Here is a 19,571-nt window from a genome sequence, read left to right as displayed (position 1 = left end):
CCACGTAGGTAATACAAAATAACACGTTTTCAAAGCAAATAATTACTCATATTGTGTTTAAAAATTTAATTATTTAGCCTTAGAGACATCGTGTTATTTTGTATCAATTTCTTTTTAATTGTTCAATTTATTAAACGTGTACAAAGTCTGAAAACAAGTTTTATTTATAAATTCCAATTATGTACTTTAACAATTCGAATTAATTATTATTAACAACTTTGAGAAGGATATTGATTCGATTTAACCTCACATCCTTTTAAACGTCATTTTTGACGTTTTGAGGTTAAAATACAAAAATGTGTTTAACATAACATTATTTATAAAGGATTAATTTCACTACAACATAAAGTAGTGATAAAAACACTTCTTCTCGTTGCTCGTAATTCCAACCATTGTTCTTGATTTGGAACATACATTTCAGCGGGCATCATTTCAGTTCTTCCCGATTTGTTGCTAGACGTTTCATCTTCAGCTTCGATTTTTTTCGTTTTATCGCTCATTTTGATGTGTTCGCCGGGAGATCTTAACAATAATTTTCCAACGCCTTCGCATCTCCGTAAAACTTCGTTTTTTAACATTCTTCGTCGCATTTCTTGGGAAATAATCGAACAGTTAATAATCCACGTGCTAACTGAGGCAAAATCGGTTAAAAGTTGGATTGCTCCGCATTGACTGAATTTAATTTTGTTTACATAAATGTGATCTAACCATGATTCGCACATTATTTTTAAAATCATATTTCCGATTTGATGGTTTTCTGTTGATGTTAAAACGGGGGTTAATACTCGTTCCAAAAACTGCGCAACATACCCTAAAGGTTTGTTTGAATAATAATCTGATGATCCGATTCGCCAAAAATTTCCTGCAGGAAAAATCATTTGTAAATTAGCTAAACTAATCGTTCTACAAGCGCAAGCTAAACAATCAACGCATTGCGCCGTTGCTTCTTTTAATTTTTCAATGTTCGCTTTTACTTCTGAAACTAATTTTTCCCGCATTGTCGCGCATACTTGAACGTGTTCGCCCAACTTAATTTTCCCATCAATTTCCAAACTGTGGTCGGCTAAACGCAAATCATTTAGCTGCAATAAACATTGTATCACATCATTATCCGTTATTAAAAAGAAGCATTCGACGTTCCATAAATTTGATAATCGTTTCGCTTCCGAAATCGCCCACAAACGCGTTGTGTGAACGGAATGATCTAGTCGATGGAGAACCGGAATTTGTTCAACTAAAGGTAACTCATCCAATGGGGCCCCGATTATCCATTCGTTCGTTACTTCGCATTGATTACAAAGTGTGACTAAATCTTGAAGTAAATCCACAAAATAACCACCGGTTTCTTGCGTTATTGGTACTTTTGAAGCTACCAAAACTTTTCTGAAACGTTGATCCCAAGATGTTGAGGTTATGTGGACTCCTAAACCATCCGAAAGACAACTTAAAGCTGATAAAATAAATTGAGGAACATCAGCTAAAATTAAAAAGAAAACTAACATAAAATTAATTGTTTATTTCAATGTGTAGTGGTGATTAATCTTAGATATTAGGAAGTGACACAGACAGGGGGATTCACTAAGTCTGTTCTTGTTCAACCTACTAATGAACCGTATAAAAGAAGGCAGCTAAGTGCAAGTGTAAAACTAGAACTAACACTATACCTAGAACTAGAATATGCATGTATGGGTGACTAAAAGGAAAAAGACCACAAGGACGACCGCCCAAGAGATAGGCACAAAGCGGGTAGAAGATACAGAAATCTTTATTAGTTTTAAACGAGATATCGCAATTATGGTTATAGCTATTATGTGCTTATTTTACCTGTTGGTAAAAATTGATTAATCCATTCCCTTAAATGTTGGCTAGAATGAGGTGGTCGACTTGAAAGTGGTACATTTCCCCACCATAAAACAACATGTTCCAAAAATATTCCAACCTCGCCCCAAAGAACCTGATGGTAATAATCTAAAACTTTGTTTTTAGCTTTTGTGCTAACTTTAACTTCTCCCGTTTTCAATTTTTTGATGGCATCGTTTCCTAAAATCCCTGGGGATACTTTAACAGCCATCGATAAAAGATCTAAAATATTTTTCTCTTCGCATCGAATTAATTCGTTCATATTCGAAAACGCGTTTTTTTCGTGTAGTTCTCTTTCGCTTGATTTTGAGTCGTTTGATGTGTTTTTATGGGGAGGCGACATATGTCTGGTTAAAGCACGATAAATTTCAACGCTTGAGGTATCCGACCCGGTTTCTTCATCTTCTCGATTATCGAAAAGTTTATAAGTTTCTAATAAACAATCCATTAATTTATGGCAGCAAAGCTCCGCTCGGTTTTGTGCGATAACCTGAAGGATTTTTGTTATGGATAATTTCTTCATTGGATACATTAAATATGGGCAAGAATTATTATAAATTGGTGTTGATTTAAATAAATTATATTTTGTATCTAAATGTAATAATTGATTGTGGATGTTCGATAACCTACAAAAAAAAATCTAATCTTTTAACAATCAAATTAAATAAAACTGACTTTAGAGTTAAAGTTAAAATTTGTTCTCCAAAATAAATAAAAAGGTGAATAAACTCAATAATACAGTGTAACAATAAATAACAAATTCTCATTTTGTATGTCCAAAGCACATCTTTCCAATAAATCATTTTAAAATGACTCAAATTTGAGGGTTTTTCCATTGTTAGTTTTCCAAAAACTTTTAAAAAATCGTCCTTTATCAAAACACCTTCTTCAACAATCATCTCCAAATTCTAAAATATACATTAAAATTTAAAAAAATACAAATTAATTAATCTTTACCTGAATCAAAACTTCATCGCAACCCTCTAAAAACACACGAGAAAAATTCCTCGATTTAAACCCATTTAAAAACGAACAAATTTTTTGATCGAAACAAATCGACGACTTTCTTAATGCTTTACATTCGTTGAAAATCGTTTTGTGCTCTTCTAACTCTAATGGAACCCATTTAGTTATCGTCATAACACTTCTCGACATCAGAGATTTTTTAGTTACAAGGTATATTATTTTCTGTAAAAATATTTAGATTGGTGCAAAAGTAATAAAAAAAAATTTGAAATAAAAATCTAACCTGGAAAGTGTTTTGTAGAAATCGATATTTGGTACCATTGTACCACGAGCACCTCTTGTATTATGGTAATATTGATTATTTTCGAATAAATTAAATGTTGAACAAAAATTGTGCATAATAACTTTGTTGCTATAATTTCATACCGTTGTTTTTTTTTAGGTTAGAATTGTTTGTCGTTTGACATTTCTTTTTAAATTTAAATTTATTGCCAACTTAATTTTATTTTAGTTTAAATTGACGTATTGACGTTTAATTTAAGATTATATTGAATTTTTAACGTTTAATAATTAATTTATGAATTTAAAGTTTCAACCTTTAATTTTTAAAGGATAAGTATCAAATTATTATTAAAAATTTTTTTTTATGATGGTTTTTTATTTAGGTATGAAATATTAAATTTGACGTTTTAAATCAACTAATAATTATAATCATTAAAAAAAAATTAAAAATTCGGGATCAACAACAATCAACTGCAGGTAAAGTTTCTTTTCCACAATAAAAAATCGATAGAATTTGGCATCCACTTGGGTTCTTCTCTGAAAAGCTAAACACTACAAAACGAAAGTGTGGGATCTAAAATAGAATTGTTTGGCTTATAGAAAGCAATTCTTTGCATTCAACACAAAGTGGTGCAGACTTAATGCAAGGATAGAGATGAAAAGTAGTATGAAATTTTTTCTTAAAATCATTAAAAAATATTAAAATTCCTTAATTACTTATATTTCCTTTTATTTTTTACCATTTAATTCATTACAGCTCATTTTTATACAATTTCTTTTATTTTTTTTTGTAATTAACAGATACTGTTGAATGCTACATCAAAATATATGCTTTTTTAAATTGACTAGATCAAATTTGACACTTCTACATGGTGTTAGTAATAATGAATAGATTGCATTGTTTGCACATAAGACTTACGTATTATCACCATAAATAACTAATCTTTTTAATACTTTTATACGTATTTTCTATTTTTTTCATATTTTACCATTAGTTATTTATGTTTATTTTTTTTTGTTTACTTTAAATTTATTTAGCATTAATAAATACTCAAAAATTATTCGCTGGGTGCTAAAACAACCTTCATTTATCGATTAATACAATTTTAAAATGTGAGTGTGTGTGCATTAATAATCTTAATACATATTTCTATGTTATTTAATAATTTTTTATCTGCAAACGTCAAAAATGATAATGTTAATGTCATTATCGATTCTGCGTTTGTACGTTTGGTTGCATAATTTGATGTGATTTTTTAAAAAATTTTTTATTTCAAATTATTTTTATAATAACGTTTGTAGAAAAACATAACATGTTATATTGGAAGTAAAACGACACTTTTACTCATCATAAATCAAAACACTTTTTGCTACGTTTTAATACGTATATTAATCTAAAATTTTAATTTAAGGCTTTATTATTGTCATCATCAATCATCATTGATATCTAATAATAAACTCAAATAAAAATAAATCGATCTCAAATAAAATAAATACAAATTTAAGCAAATTTTTGCTATAATTACACAGCACTATGATGCTAACTTTTTCTTTTTATGCCTTATTTCCAAGTAAATAATAATTATACTTTATACATACAGTGAATTTCACTTAAGATGCAATATACAAAATTATGTTTCCATAGAAACTAGGGTGTACCTACTTACTTTGTTCCACATAAAATGCAACATATCTGAATGTTTCTAGTGTTAGTTCTAGTTCAATAAAGATCTACCTACCACTATCACTAGAACTTACATTAGACCTAGAATTAGAATGTTTCTAGTTCTAGGTGTAGTGTTAGTTCTAGTTTTACACTAACACTATCATTAGCCGTCTTGAGAGACGTGCGGCTAAACCCGATGCTTGTACTATTATTAAGTTATGTTGCATTTTAACGTGGGACAGTGCAAGTGCATAGTAGTTTCATAACTATGGTTACAGCATCCATATATTGCGAGTTATATGAAATTCCCGGTATACAGCTTTTCTGAAAATAATGAGTTATAATAGAACAACCTCGAATTAGTTGCTGCTTTGTATCCCATTATCTCCACTTGCATATTAATATTTATATCGATTTCTAAATGTGTTTAAATTAAAAAGAATTTAAAATTAAAACAACATTTATTCATCCATATATGTTTTCTTGAGAGAAGAAAGAACAACCACTACAAGATTTATTATCTAAATTCTTTTTTCTAATTATCTAATTATCTACAATTTGATCGTTGAATTTGTGCACGATTTTCAATGATATGTTGCACAGATTCAACAAACATGATATAATCAACGGTAATAAAGAAAATAATAAATAAAAATAGATTAAGGAAGTTATATAAAAATATATCTACATCCTAGAATAGAGAAATTTTACATAATAGATTTAATTTTAATTTTTTTTTAGTTCCAAACGATCATAAATCGCACGGATATTCTTTAATGCAATTTATACCGAGCTTTGTGTGCTTTATAAAGAGAATAGTGTGCATTTCGAGCATAATAAAATGGAAGATAAAACGTTTGGAAGATAAAGTTAAAAATTTGACAGCTTAAATAGCAGATAACTTGAGATGTCATATAATAGTACCAATCACAAAATAAAATAAAATCATACACATTTTTTTGTAATAATCGATTTAAAAGAATTTTTTCATGCCATATTAAAGCTAAAACATTCACGCGTTAATATTTCATATGAAATATTTAAAAAATAATAAATATCTTACTTTTTGAAGATTGTCAAATTGACAGTTTTGAAATTATAATATTGGATTATTAATACTTTAAGCAACAGTAATAAATAGGAATCCATTTTTGGCACAACAACAACATTTATAACAATTAAAATTTAAGAGGATGAAGTTTTCCTTTTAAAGTTTTTTTTTTAATTTGAGGTTAATGTCAAATTTCTTTTACATTTTTTCTTAAATATTGCAGAAGTAGAACACAATCATCAAAAAGAATCTTATCTTTTGCTTTCTTTACCACCTTAGAAACTTTTTTTAATTATTTACTCGACATGGAAGTAAAAAGTTTAAATTATTTTTCCTACAACATTTTTTCAACACTTTCGTACACACTTAACATCTAATTTGGTACGGTACAACTGGTAATTCATATAAAAGCTATTTAACAATATCTACCATTTCATTTTTTTCTTATTTATCTCCATCGTTGTTCAAATCAATTCATAGTTTTAGTACCCAATTAATAAAAACTAATACATTCCGGAGGATTTAACGGACCAAATATATTTAATTCATACATACTGGCGAATATTATAAACACCACATACCAAATCATTAAAATTATCCCCAGCTTTTTATCCAATTTCCATCCGTTTAAATGTGTAGCACCCACCAAAAACACAACCGTTGATAATAACGACAAAGTTGAATAAGTTAAACCTACAACAAAAACAAAATGTATTTGATTAAAATTTAATTATTGTATAAAAGAAATTAATTAACCTTTACTGATAACGTTAACATGAGATCCAGGTTTAATAATTGCCGTTTGTATAAACCAGGGTAATCCCAAACAAACTAATATATCAAACACATTCGATCCCACAGCATTTGATACTGCCATATCACCATATCTAAAAAGAAATAATTAATAAATTATTTAAAGGAACATATTTTGAGGGTAATTCGTATAAGAACCGACACAGAGCAGGGAAATGTAGAGGACAATAAATTAAGATGATGAGTCTTAAATTTTTAAGACATTCAATATCTTAGTTATACTTTAAGCTAGAAAGACCAAATTTGATGTACGTTATGAGTGTGCCAAGGGGTACAACTTAGTATAGAGGTAAGTTACATTAAATCATCTCAATTTATTGTCTTCTACAGTGTGTTAATTAATTATCGTACCCGACGTCATCATTGCATGTATGCAACCAATATTACAGTATTGGTATTGCAATACGCAAATCGCGCAAATACCAATACTGTGATATTGGTTGCATACATGCAATGATGACGTCGGGTACGATAATTAATTAACACACTGTACATGTCCCTGCTCGGTGTCGGTTCTTATGCGAATTACCCTGTATATATTTTCTTACCCCTCTTTTAAAACTGCAATACTGGATAATGCATCTGGTACGGAAACTCCAGCTGCAACAAAAGTCAACCCCATAACCGTATCAGGAATATTAAAAGTACTTCCAATGATCGTAATCATCCAAACCATAAAATATGAATAAAATGATATCCATATCATTGACATAAAAAATGTAAAAGGATACCAATTTCTGTACTTATCCGTTCGACAATCAGGCATAGTTAATTTTGCCATATAATGTATAGGGTAAACAATCGCCCAAGAAAATCGAACGTAAAGTGAACCATCCACAGGTTTTTCTAACGGATCGACTGGTGGTTTGTTTGGATCATATTCCTTAGGCCTATAATAATTTTGAGCAGCCGGTTGTTTAGGGGGTTGTTGGTTATTAAGGGGAGCAGGGGGATTATTTGCAATTTGATTGAGCTGCGCCCCGCTTAAATTTCCTAAATCATCGGTTTCATTAGGTTCGAAATTTTTATCAGGACTTCCATAACTAGATCGTTTCATTTCCTCGTTTAATGTTTTGTAACTAACCAAACCGGATTCTTCTTCCGGCGCTCTCATTTTACAAGGAACAGGTAACGTTTGAGCCCAAGCTTCCAATTGCGGATTATAATGTAATACAACGCAATAAACAACGTACATAAACAACATAAACAATGATTCACTCCTTAAAAATAAATTTTGATAAATTTGAATTTGTTTAAAAAGTATTTCTTCTTACCAACTTATTGTTTCATTAAAAATCGTCATTAACATTACTAAAATTGATACCGCGTAGAAGAAACAATCTCTTACAAGCGGCCACCAATTTAAGTAACAAACAGTGTTTGTACATAAAGCGCAAACGGATATTACGAACATTATGTTGAAAACTGCTGACCCAATAACTCCGGAAATACCTTAAATGTACATAAAAAATTAGTTTAAATCGTTTAAATCTTTTAATGTTACCTATATCATCTTTTGCGAAGAAAACACCAATAATAACTGTAGCTAATTCTGGTGCGGAACTTCCTGCAGCCATAAAAGTGGCACCAGCAACATCGGGTGATAATTTTAATTCTAAAAAATTAAATTAATTCTAATATAATCTATCAATTAATGTGGTTGTTTTGCATCTATTAGTTAAGTAATCTATTTGATTGTATAGTTTTGGATTCTGGAGATTTTTGTAACTGATTAACTCAATTAAATTAAAGTATTGCACACAAAACGGTTTAGAACATAAAAGAGATAAAAATCGTCGACTTAACCTATAAGTTCAAATCGCTGTCAAAAAGTTAAACGTCAATTTGAACCAACCAATCACAAGCAAGGTCATTTTGGTTATAAATTTAAAATTATCTTTTACAAGATTTAAAAACAAGGAATAGTTTATAAACACATTTTTATAACAATGATCATTTACAAAGATTCTATTAATGTTATATAAACGTTTTGGATAATTAGAAGGATATATTTCAAAATAAATTAAAAATTGCAAAAGTGGTACCAATACACAAAAGAAAAGAAATAAAATATGAAAACTTTAGCCTTATATCGGCGCAACCTGTTTTCTCCAAAATACTTAAAGATTTGATTAATAAGCGTTTGGTAAAATTTGTTGAAAACAAACTAATTCTGTATAACTACCCAATGCCTGCACTATTAAGCTATGTTGCATTTTACCTTCGCATATTCTATCAAGTGATGCAACAAAATATTCATCGCATACAATCGCCAATCCAATAAATGTATAAATAGCAACCAAAACATGTATAATAATCCCCCCACTTTTTCTCGCTGTAGGTCCCATTAACGGTTTAGGAAATTGTTCTATAGCCGGTGGTGTACAATTAGATCTTTTCGGTCGATAAGTTGGTACGACATGTATATGTTTAGTTTCTTTGGGACTTCCGGTTATTGGAACATTCGGATGTAACGGACTTTTCGTGGTTCCTTTCATTGATAATGTGGGTATTGTCGTTGATGATATTAAAGGAATCGGCGTTGGGATTTGTTTTAATACTTTCTGTATCTCTGCGAAATTTTTGGTTTCTTCCCCATCGCTATTTTTTAAACCATTATTTCGTTGAGCATCGATTTGTAAAAGATTTATTAAAAGAAGTAGAATAAAGATGTTCTTTTGCTCCATTATCTACAAAACGAAATCAATAATTTATAGAATCACTTCGTCTCTGTTAGGGAAGGTTAAAAAATAAGAACGTTATTGATCGTAATCCATTTATAATTAATTACCAGTAATTTATTTTCCATTAAGTTTTAACTGTTTAATTGTATTAAAAATTAAATCGATTAAATCCGGAACCTTTATAACCTCTATAAAGAATCAAATTTTATCGATAAAGTTGTTATTGTGAAAATATTTAACAAAACATCCTGTTTTTTTACGATTTTAATTTACAAAAATAAAATAAAACCATAAAATTGGATGTTTTGAACACTTTAAATACCCCACTTTATGAAACGCTCAAAATCGATATCTTCTCACATCAAATTTCTTATTCCCCTTCTTTTTTTTTAAATCACAGAATTTCTTTTATCTTTTTTAACTGAAAAAGAAATTCGGTTTCACGTTTTCTTTTCTTTTTTATAAAATAGGTCAAGATTTAACATCGTTTCTACTTATAGAATTTACCCCCTTTCTCCTATTTGACCCCTAAACCACCCACTACCATGTTATATGTAACCATTTGGCACGAAAGCTTATCTCTAACACTCTAAATTATCGACCATATCAAAAAATTATTTCCTTTTTAATCTAAATTGCATTATTTAACCATAACAGTAAATTGTTGATTTTAATATTTACCTAGAAGTAATATTTTCCCTCTTGAAATTGGTCAATACTGATTGAAAATCCAGGAACTTTCAGCTCAACATGAACACTAAAATAAAACTATGGAAAACTTATGTTGCATAGGATACATGTAGACATTAAGAAGTTATATTTTTGTGAGCTTTGCTTGAAAGCCCGAAAACGATTGTGTATAATTTCCCCGAATTTCGTTCGTCGCTGAATTTCAGACCGTCGCGCAAAGAGAAGGAGGAGGTGATTTCAGGTGGGCTTTTTCAGACAAAGTACGCATGTCACGTAGGAGGAAATTTTTGGGGGGGATAGTTAAGGTTTTATTGAATAGACCCTACAATAATATATAAATTAAAAACGAAAATGTTTCATTGAAATGTTAATCTAAAAAAGCCGTTAATAAAAAAAGGAAAATGAGTGTAGTGAAGAATCCGGGATCGAGTGCTGTTGGAATCCGGACAATGCTCAATGAATCTACTCGACACGACGGCTAACACTCGAAGTCATCTTCAGAGATTTCTCGAAACGACTCCAATTGAGAGTTTACTGAGATGTACTTAAAAATCTCGAAGAATGTGTAATTATCGATTTAACACACTTCAAATTTTAATTGACATTTCTGTCAAAGAATTTGACAAGTCAAAAATGCTGTCAAAAATTTTTATGATTTATTGGCTTTTTATACACAGTAAATGTTTAGATATTTAGATAATTTTAATTTTTTTAATGTTTATAATAATTAACGCTGTAATTAGTTCAGTTTCTTTTAATATATATCTTTTATCATTTGAACTTTATAACTTTTTAAAATTTTGAAACGACATCTGTTATTCTATAGCTAAAACAGTGTATCATTATCATTACACAAATATTAGGTCCTTATATTCAAAGAGTTTTAATAGAATTTTGATTAAAATTTAAATAACATTATTAACATTAATTTAAAATATTTACAAAAATTTTTTTAATTAATATTTTTATTATTAATAAATTTTACCTATGATATTTTGGTGGCGTCATCTATGATTTAAAAAGGTAACCTGAATATCATTTTTGCTTATAGCCCAAATTTTTTGCAAATTAATAAAAATTAAACAATATCGTTATGTTAGCAAAATTATAACAATAACAATCCAATAATTCCCGTTTATCATTACATTTAAGAAAGCTATTAATAAGTACTTAAAAGAAAATTGATTGTTGAAATACTATTTTGTTGCGCCATCTCATCGCAACCCTCTTAAACAAAATAATTCGTTGATGATAGTTAAATTTAAATAGCATTTATTTTATTTAAAATGTTGGTTTGATACAAAATTAGTGTAAATTTAAATAATTTTTTAAATACAAACAGAAATTTTTATTAATAATAAATTTACTTTTGTTATTTTAGTGGTGTCATCTATGTCTTGAAAAAGTAACCTGAATATAATTTTTGCTAATAACACAAATTTTTCGCAAATTAATAAAAATTAAACAACATCGTTACGTTAGCATAATTTATAACAATAACAAGTCAATAATCCCCGTCTTATTATTATATTTAAAAGATTATTTAAAAAAAAATTAATTATTGAGGTTAATACCAATAACATTTATTTAATGTATCCATTTTAAAGCTTCTATTTTTATTAATTTTCAGTTTACGTCAATAATCATAATTAATTCATGATTAATAAAAAATTTTGTTTAAATAAATTTTTGTTTAGTTGTACTTTTCAAATTTCCCGGGTAAATTATGTTGTGCGCAGTCAGGTTTTAGACAGTTTGCAAATGGAATTCGGATAAACTTTTTTATCTGTACTCTTGTTGGGGTCGCCGTATTAAACGACGAGTACGAACCGAATCCACCCAAAAATACCAAGAAAAAACGAAAAAAAAATATATAAAAGTGAGTAGTGATTCAAAATTGCATATTTTCGTGTGCGAACATCTCGATCAGAATTAAGTGAAAGCCAACTCTCCTCCGGGGACTACTACTACTGTCAATTACGAACGTTTTTCCCTTTAGTGAACGGCAAATAACGAGTTAGTGCGTTGCTTTTCGGTTTTATCATAACGAAAAATTTTAATTCTACGATTTTTGAAGTGTTAAAAAAGTAATATATATTACACTTTACAAAGAAAGAGATAAACAAATAGAAGATTGTTTAAGATAGAAAAGGATAGAGAGAGATTTTGACAGATGTCACATTAACCATGACTTTTTTCTTGAGTGCCACAAATGCGTACATTAAATGAGAAAAATTTAAAGTATGTGCGCCCCATCAACAAGGTACATCGAGTTAAGATATATCATCAAGTTCAGGTTTAACTCGATTTGTTCGCAAATATGTACTACGAGATCGGCTGACGGTTAACATCGAAAATAATCGTCTGAGAGCGCCCCTTTATTTTAAAATTTATAATATTATAGAAAAACTAAAGCTCAACCAAAACCTAATTGATTAATTACAACAAAAAATAGACGAACTTTTAAGCTACGTTATTTATAATGTTTGCTAATAATAAGAAAAATAATGAATCTTCTTCTTCGACGAAAAATGCTTCTTGTATGTATGATACACCATGTGATCCCACCGATCAAGATTACGAGAAGGTGTTTTGTCCCAATAACGAGTTATCGGAACCACCAAAGACACGTTCAGATAAATTAAAAACTGGAATATCTTGTCAAGCTCTCAAACATGCTGTGGCATCATTACATCGACTCGATGATTTTCATCAAGAAAAAATTGGACACGGATTTTTCTCTGAAGTTTTTAAGGTATTATAGAAATATAATTATATTAATTAAAACTTGGTGAAAGTGAAGATTGTGTTATTGAAGTTATTCATTTGGAAAAGTTCGTTTTTCCTTTTTTGTATAATCTGGTAACTTTTTCTTTTCTTCATTCTAGGTCAAATTAATATCATTTTTGATACATTAAACGACTTTTAATTCTTAATAAGTACGAAATTTTTTTAATTTTAAGTACTAAGGTCGTTCTTATCTTTCTAAAAATTATTTTCTCATCTTATCTAAGGAAATTGTTCAAAATATAATCGCGCAATCATTAAAATTATCTTGTTGTACAAAAAAGATAACTAAATTGAGGATAGGAACTAAATATGATTTATAATTTTTTCAATATTACATGTATCATTGAATTCAATAATCAATCTTACTGATTATTATTTATTATACTCTATTTTTTAATTCGGAGGAGTGTTTTCAAATTGAAGCGCCAAAAAGAAGGGTATTGGTCAGTTTTAAGCAAAAATTATACTAGGAAAATTCGAGATATTGACGGCCGTCTAGAAACATTCAGGTTTAGTTCTAGTGACACTGCTAGTGTAAAACTAGAACTAACACTGGACCTAGAACTAGAAAGTTTCGGGTTGGGTTGGGTTGGGTTGGGTTTTCAGCAGGGTTTTCAGGTTGCGTCTTCAGACATAGTTCAATAAAAATATACAATATAATAACATCTTATGCTAACTAACGCTACCTACCACTGCCACTAGAACTACCACAAGACCTAGAACTAGAATCATTCTAGTGTTGTTTACGTGCGTGTTTAGCCGCACGTCTCTTAAGATGGCTAAACCAGAATGATTCTAATTTTAGGTCTTGTGTTAGTTCTAGTGATAATGTAAAACTAGAACTAACACTAGACCGAGAACTAGAATCATTCGGGTTTAGCCGCACGTCTCTCAAGGCGGCTAAACCCGAATGATTCTAGTTCTAGGTCTTGTGTTAGTTCTAGTGATACTACTAGTGTAAAACTAGAACTAACACAAGACCTAGAACTAGAATCATTCGGATTTAGCCGCACGTCTCTCAAGACGGCTAAACCCGAATAATAGATCTTGTGTTAGTTCTAGTGATAGTGCTAGTGTAAAACTAGAACGAACACTAGACCCAGAACTAGAAAATATCGGATTTAGCCGCACGTCTCTCAATATGGCTAAATCCGAATGATTATAGTTCTAGGTCTTGTGTTAGTTCTAGTGATAGTGTAAAACTACAACTAACCCTAGAACTAGAAAATATCGGGAAGATTTTGTGTTCATATATCAAATCTAGCGCCTCGCCTATTTGAGACTAAATGTTGTCTTATGTGACCTTGTACGTTTATCAAGGTCTGCGAAGAGATTCTTGGGGTATGCTTTTCCATTTCTCAATCAGGCCTTGTGTCAGTTCCTGTATGGTTAGTAGTGGATTAGGGCGCTTCCGTTCCACTTTCAGCAACATGGATTGTTTACAAACTAGTTGTTAATCATTTAGACAAGTATTAAACGATGCCCTTTTTCAATGATTTTGAACAACATGAGATAGCTATGAAGCCGTTTTCAATCGTTTTGGAAAATTTTTCTTGCTTATAAACCAATTTTGGATGATGTTGGTGCAGTTTTCAGCAGTTCTGAGTAATTTCGACTTGCTATGAACTAGTCATTATACATTTAGACAACTTTTCAATGACTATCAACTAGTTTTTAGTCATTTTGAGCAACATGGATTGTTTACAAACTGGTTGTTAATCATTTTAGACAAATATTAAATGATTCCCAATCGGTTTTCAGTGATTTTGAACAACATGAAATAGCTATGAACCCGTTTTCAATCGTTTTGGACAATTTTTCTTCCTTATAAACCAATTTTGAACTATGGTGGTGAAGTTTTCAATTGCTCTGAGTAATTTCGACTTGCTATGAACTAGTTCTTATACATTTAGACAAGTTTCAATGACATTTTAAGCAACATGGATTGTTTACAAACTAGTTGTTAATCATTTTAGACAAGTATTAAACAATGCCCAATCGGTTTTCAATGATTTTGAACAACATGAGATAGCTATCAACCCATATTCAATCGTTTTGAACAATTTTGTTGCCTTATAAGCCAATTTTGGACAATGTTGGTGCCATTTTCAGTAGTTCTGAGTTACTTCGACTTGCTATGAACTAGTCCTTATATATTTAGATAAGTTTTCAATGACTATTAACTATTTTTTAGTCATTTTGAGCAACATGGATTGTTTACAAACTAGTTGTTAATCATTTTAGACAAATATTTTTCATTTTACTCCTCTGAATTAAAAAATAGAGTATACCCTGTCATATAAATAATCAATAAATGTCAAAACTTTTTGTTTAGGTAACTCATCGAGTAACGGGACAAATCATGGTTCTAAAAATGAATCTTCTACGATCGAATCGTCGAAATATGCTGAAAGAAGTCCAATTAATGAACAAACTTTCCCATCCAAACATTTTACTTTTTATGGGCGTTTGCGTCCACGAGGGTCAATTGCACGCGCTCACCGAGTTTATAAACGGGGGCTCTTTGGAACAATTAATACAAAATCGAGCGACCGAGTTGCCCCAAACCACTCGTATCTCTCTCGCTTTAGATATCGCCCAGGGTATGGCTTATTTGCATTCGAAAGGCGTCTTCCACAGAGATTTAACGAGTAAGGTATGTGTAATGTTTGTTGTCTTTCGATGGAAGAGAGAAAAACCAGTTATTTTTAAATGGAGTTTTCGAATTTGGCACTATTCCAAAAATTTCAGACTTTTTTTTTTGTAATTTTTGAGTGTATTTTGATCTTATTTTTTTTACCTGTTTTTTTCTCGTAGAAGTTTCGGATAAACCACTAAGATGACATAACCTCAAATTTTTTTTTGACATTTTAAAATTTATTTTTAAATAATTATTATTTATAAAAATATATAAAAAAAACTATTTATATATTAATTTTTAACCTTCCTAATTTTAATTGTTGATTCACTCAATTTTTTAATTTTTAATTTAAAAAATCACTTTTATTAAAGATAACCTCAAAATGTTAAAACTTTTATTTTTATTAATTTTTATTTATTTATTTTTTTTTTTTAGAATGTCTTAATAAAACGTTTTGATTCGGGTGATATGGAAGCGGTTGTTGGTGATTTTGGGTTAGCAGCGCGCATCCCAGATCCAAAAAGCCCCAGAAAACTATGTACTGTGGGTTCACCATATTGGATGTCCCCAGAGTGCCTTCGAGGCGAATATTACGATGAAAGTAGTGACGTTTTTAGTTACGGGATTGTTTTATGCGAGTTGATTACGCGGGTTGAAGCCGATCCTGATCAATTACCTCGTACCGATAATTTCGGTCTTGATTATATGGCATTGCTGGAGCTATGCCCCCACGATGTCGTCCCAGATTTTCTTCATTTAGCCTTTTTATGTTGCACCATTGATCCAAAAAGTCGGCCGACGTTTTGTGGAATTATTGGTGGTTTAGAAGGACTTTTAAGTAGCCGTCAGGAAAGTGACGCAAGGAGATTGTTGGTTGGAAATAGCACGAAGAGTGAAGAACAATTGGCTGCGTTAACGGTTCAAGCACCCAGTCATAGAAAAAGTAAGTTGAAAATATATTTAGAAAAACTTAGTTTTTAAAATTATAAAGTAAGAAATTTACATAACCTCGCTAAAATTTTAAGTATTATTAAACGACTTTTTACTTATTGTGATTAGTTTTTCAGAAGGTGCGTTAGTTTTTGGATAGATCTCTTCTAGAATGATTTAATAATAAACCGGACATGGTTCTTGTTTGGAACAAAACTAAAAAAAAAGAGCTTTTGTGTCAATAATATGGTTAATAATAAAAGATTTTTCTTTTTTATCGCGCATTTTCTTTTCGTTTTAACTTAATTTTGATTTAATTAAATTTGTAGTTGCTCACAGAAGGTCATTATCCGAAGATATATCATCATTGGCACTTTTAACGGTTCATCCAAGTCCTAGTGAAAAAGCTCGACGTCACGCTTTAACAATGTGCCGTCAAGATCCGCATTATAAACCACGTACAACAAACCCTTTTGCATCTTTAACTCAATTTCAAGGAGTCAAGAAATTATTGGGTAATTTTTCGTCGTGCTGTGAACAATTATCTGCATTTGCTGATAATGTTGAATTACCAAGATCTTTACCAGGATCACCACCAACTACAAGTAAGTGTATTAAAAGTAAGGTCTAGTGGTAGTTGTAGTCCTAGTGTTAGCTTTAATTGTTATACCGGGAATTTCATATAACTGCATGAATCCCACATAAAATGCAACATAACTTACACTTTGCTGACCAAGTGACTTGTCTTTTTATGCCCAAACGTTGTTGACTGGTGACGAGTTAAGTCGTCATTGCACTTACATTGTCTATTTTAGTGTTTAGTCATGTTCGCTTTTTAACAAAAAAATTACTTTTCTCTGAGGTTTGAGCAAGTCATTCAACTTCTATATCAGTGATAATGTACAAAATGCGCCTAGTAGAGACAGACTTTGTAAAATTAGACCTCTATTGGAATACCTTATTCCAAAAATTCAATTTATGTATGTACCAAAACAGCAGTTATCACTTGATGAAGTATCATAATGATACCATGGAGAGTATGTCTCAGCTTCAAAACATTTTACTTGGAATGATTTGTGAAAGTGAGTCTGGGCACATTTGTCTGATTATTCGCTTATTAAATTCGTTATTTTTTTCTGACTGCAGAAATACAGGGTTCGACAGGTCTATTTCTTATTGTTTTAGAATAAAGCTAACAATAAATTTTTATTATAAAATTGCTAAACGCCGCCGAATAAATGAAATTTACAGTTTCCTGTAAATTATGGGGCTGTAGGTAAAATCTAAAAAGTTAACAATTAAATAAGAAGATAACTTCTGGTATTTATAAACAAATAATTATGTTTATTACACGAACTGTTAATACGGAAATATTTAATGGATTGCATTCTTTTGAATTGGTGAAATATGTTCTTTTAATTTTTAGTTATAGTACTGCAATTTACAGGAAACTGTAAATTTAATTTCTTCGACGACACTAAAAAAACAATTTGTCCACGACTACCTTATAATATATACTTTATGAATGAGTTTTCTAAAACAAAATGGTAGTCATTTTTCACGGAGTGAATATTAATCATTATTCACGGGTAACCAACTTGACAGACTAATAATAATTATTTGAAACGTTAAAATTTCAAAAAACGTCAGTTTAATTCAATTTTTTAGGAGATTCTAAAGATTTGACATTAAAAAACCCTAAACAAATTCCTTTTTTCGTATGATTTAAGCATAAATTAATTAATTTTCGTTAAAAAAAACGTTTTATAAAATTGACATTTAATTTTGACAAACTGTTGTGAAGTTGGTTACAGTTAGTAACATTGAATTTGTCACATTTGACGTTTAAACTTAATTCAAAAATTTATTTAATAATTAAATTTATGGAATCAATTTCAATAGTCGTGGACAAAGTATAGTGATTCTACTCGCATATAATGAGCTATTATTTACTCAAGTTAATTATGCTTAATCTTAAAATCAATTAATCTTACAACCATTTGACAGGTATTATAGAAAAAAAACGAACTTGTATTGCATTTATACAATAATTTAATGTTTAATTTTGATAAAGATATTCTTTTTTCATAGGAACTGTTGAAGCTCCACCACGTCGAAGAGGTTCTTGTGAATCTGGATTTTATTCAAGCGTTGGAGAATGTTTATCTCCAAATAGTTTATGGGATAGTTGTACAGCGGTTAGTTCTCAAAGATCTCTTGATGAACTCGAATCAGCCGAACTGCATTTCCTTTACAAACGTGCGTCTTCCATTTACACAGATAGCAGTGAGGATGTTTCCAGTGTGACAGGATCCGATTGGATGGGGCAAGGTCCCCAACCGAATATTTCAAGCATTGTAGAGTATTTTGAGAGAAAGTGCGCCAATCGTCATACAGGAGTTAATCGGGGTGGGGTACAATTAAGTTCGAGGATAGCAACGTTACGAAGAATTTTGGAAAAACAGACAACGGGGACTTCTTTAAGTACTCCGTCGGTGAGTGGAGCTCCGCAGCAACGGACAAAGTGTTCGCGATTAGTTGTGTGTGAAGGGGCCGTTCGCTCAAAGTTACCCCTTTTTGATAAGAAATAAGAAAAATGATAGGTGTTTATTTTTTTTTTTTAGTTTTCTTCCAATGTCATTGTTTATAAATGGTTATATTTGATTAATTTACTAAATTTATTTTATGTTCTATACTCAGTTAACCAAACTATAAGTATTTATAAATAATGTCTGTGTCTAGTCAGATTTATCAGTGCACATTTTCTTTTTAAATGCTATATCTTTTTTATTTATTTTTTCTTTTAATTCTTTCTTAAGATGTGTTTTGGAGGTTAACTTTTTTAAGTTTTAAGTAGAGAGGAATTAAAGAAAAACAACGTTGTTCTTGTAAATATAAAAAAAATAGGCGGTTATTAAAATATTTTATTGTATAAAAAAGACTGGTCAACATGTACTATATAGAAACATTAAAAATATGATTATTAGTGGAGTAGAATATCTTGTATACAGTAATAATTGTGTCGGTTATCATTACCTGATTAAAAGAAATAATAATTAAAAAGGAAGATATTTTTTTTGAGTATTATAAAGTATAAAGAATAAACTGGTGGAAGAGTATGAAAAGTTAATTTTTATTTATTATCAAACATCTATTTTTATTTTATTTTTTTTAGTATAGTAAGGGAAATACTGTAAA

The 19,571-nt window shown here is 30.0% G+C and overlaps 3 protein-coding genes across 4 annotated transcripts; 1 reads left to right on the top strand and 2 right to left on the bottom strand.

Moving 5' to 3' along the window:
* Positions 1-143: 143 nt before the first annotated feature.
* On the bottom strand, positions 144-3,316 carry LOC111427337 (uncharacterized). The gene is made up of 5 exons (XM_071194109.1): positions 3,110-3,316; positions 2,818-3,048; positions 2,536-2,768; positions 1,825-2,486; positions 144-1,477 (listed from the first exon to the last, which is right to left on the bottom strand). Exons 2-5 carry the CDS (start codon positions 3,013-3,015, stop codon positions 318-320), a joined length of 2,253 nt encoding a protein of 750 aa, XP_071050210.1. The 5' UTR covers positions 3,016-3,048; positions 3,110-3,316; the 3' UTR covers positions 144-317.
* A 505-nt stretch (positions 3,317-3,821) lies between these two features.
* On the bottom strand, positions 3,822-10,574 carry LOC111427451 (probable sodium/potassium/calcium exchanger CG1090). Of its 2 annotated transcripts, none has more exons than XM_023062603.2 (7): positions 10,004-10,574; positions 8,860-9,328; positions 8,143-8,253; positions 7,913-8,090; positions 7,187-7,858; positions 6,582-6,712; positions 3,822-6,518 (listed from the first exon to the last, which is right to left on the bottom strand). In XM_023062603.2, the coding sequence occupies exons 2-7, from the start codon at positions 9,323-9,325 to the stop codon at positions 6,319-6,321; spliced, it is 1,758 nt and encodes a 585-aa protein (XP_022918371.1). In that variant the 5' UTR covers positions 9,326-9,328; positions 10,004-10,574; the 3' UTR covers positions 3,822-6,318. The 2 variants fall into 2 exon arrangements, with proteins under 2 accessions (XP_022918371.1, XP_071050211.1); XM_071194110.1 differs by lacking the exon at positions 10,004-10,574 and adding an exon at positions 9,430-9,515.
* A 1,169-nt stretch (positions 10,575-11,743) lies between these two features.
* On the top strand, positions 11,744-19,503 carry LOC111427279 (center divider). Its single transcript, XM_023062333.2, has 5 exons — positions 11,744-12,767; positions 15,138-15,458; positions 15,879-16,386; positions 16,703-16,978; positions 18,465-19,503. The coding sequence occupies exons 1-5, from the start codon at positions 12,495-12,497 to the stop codon at positions 18,962-18,964; spliced, it is 1,878 nt and encodes a 625-aa protein (XP_022918101.1). The 5' UTR covers positions 11,744-12,494; the 3' UTR covers positions 18,965-19,503.
* Positions 19,504-19,571: the final 68 nt, after the last annotated feature.

The sequence above is a fragment of the Onthophagus taurus genome, chromosome 2, assembly GCF_036711975.1.
Source record: "Onthophagus taurus isolate NC chromosome 2, IU_Otau_3.0, whole genome shotgun sequence".
NCBI lineage: Eukaryota > Metazoa > Arthropoda > Insecta > Coleoptera > Scarabaeidae > Onthophagus > Onthophagus taurus.
The sequence above is the reverse complement of the archived record's forward strand: the minus strand, read 5'-3'. Positions and strand labels throughout refer to the sequence as shown.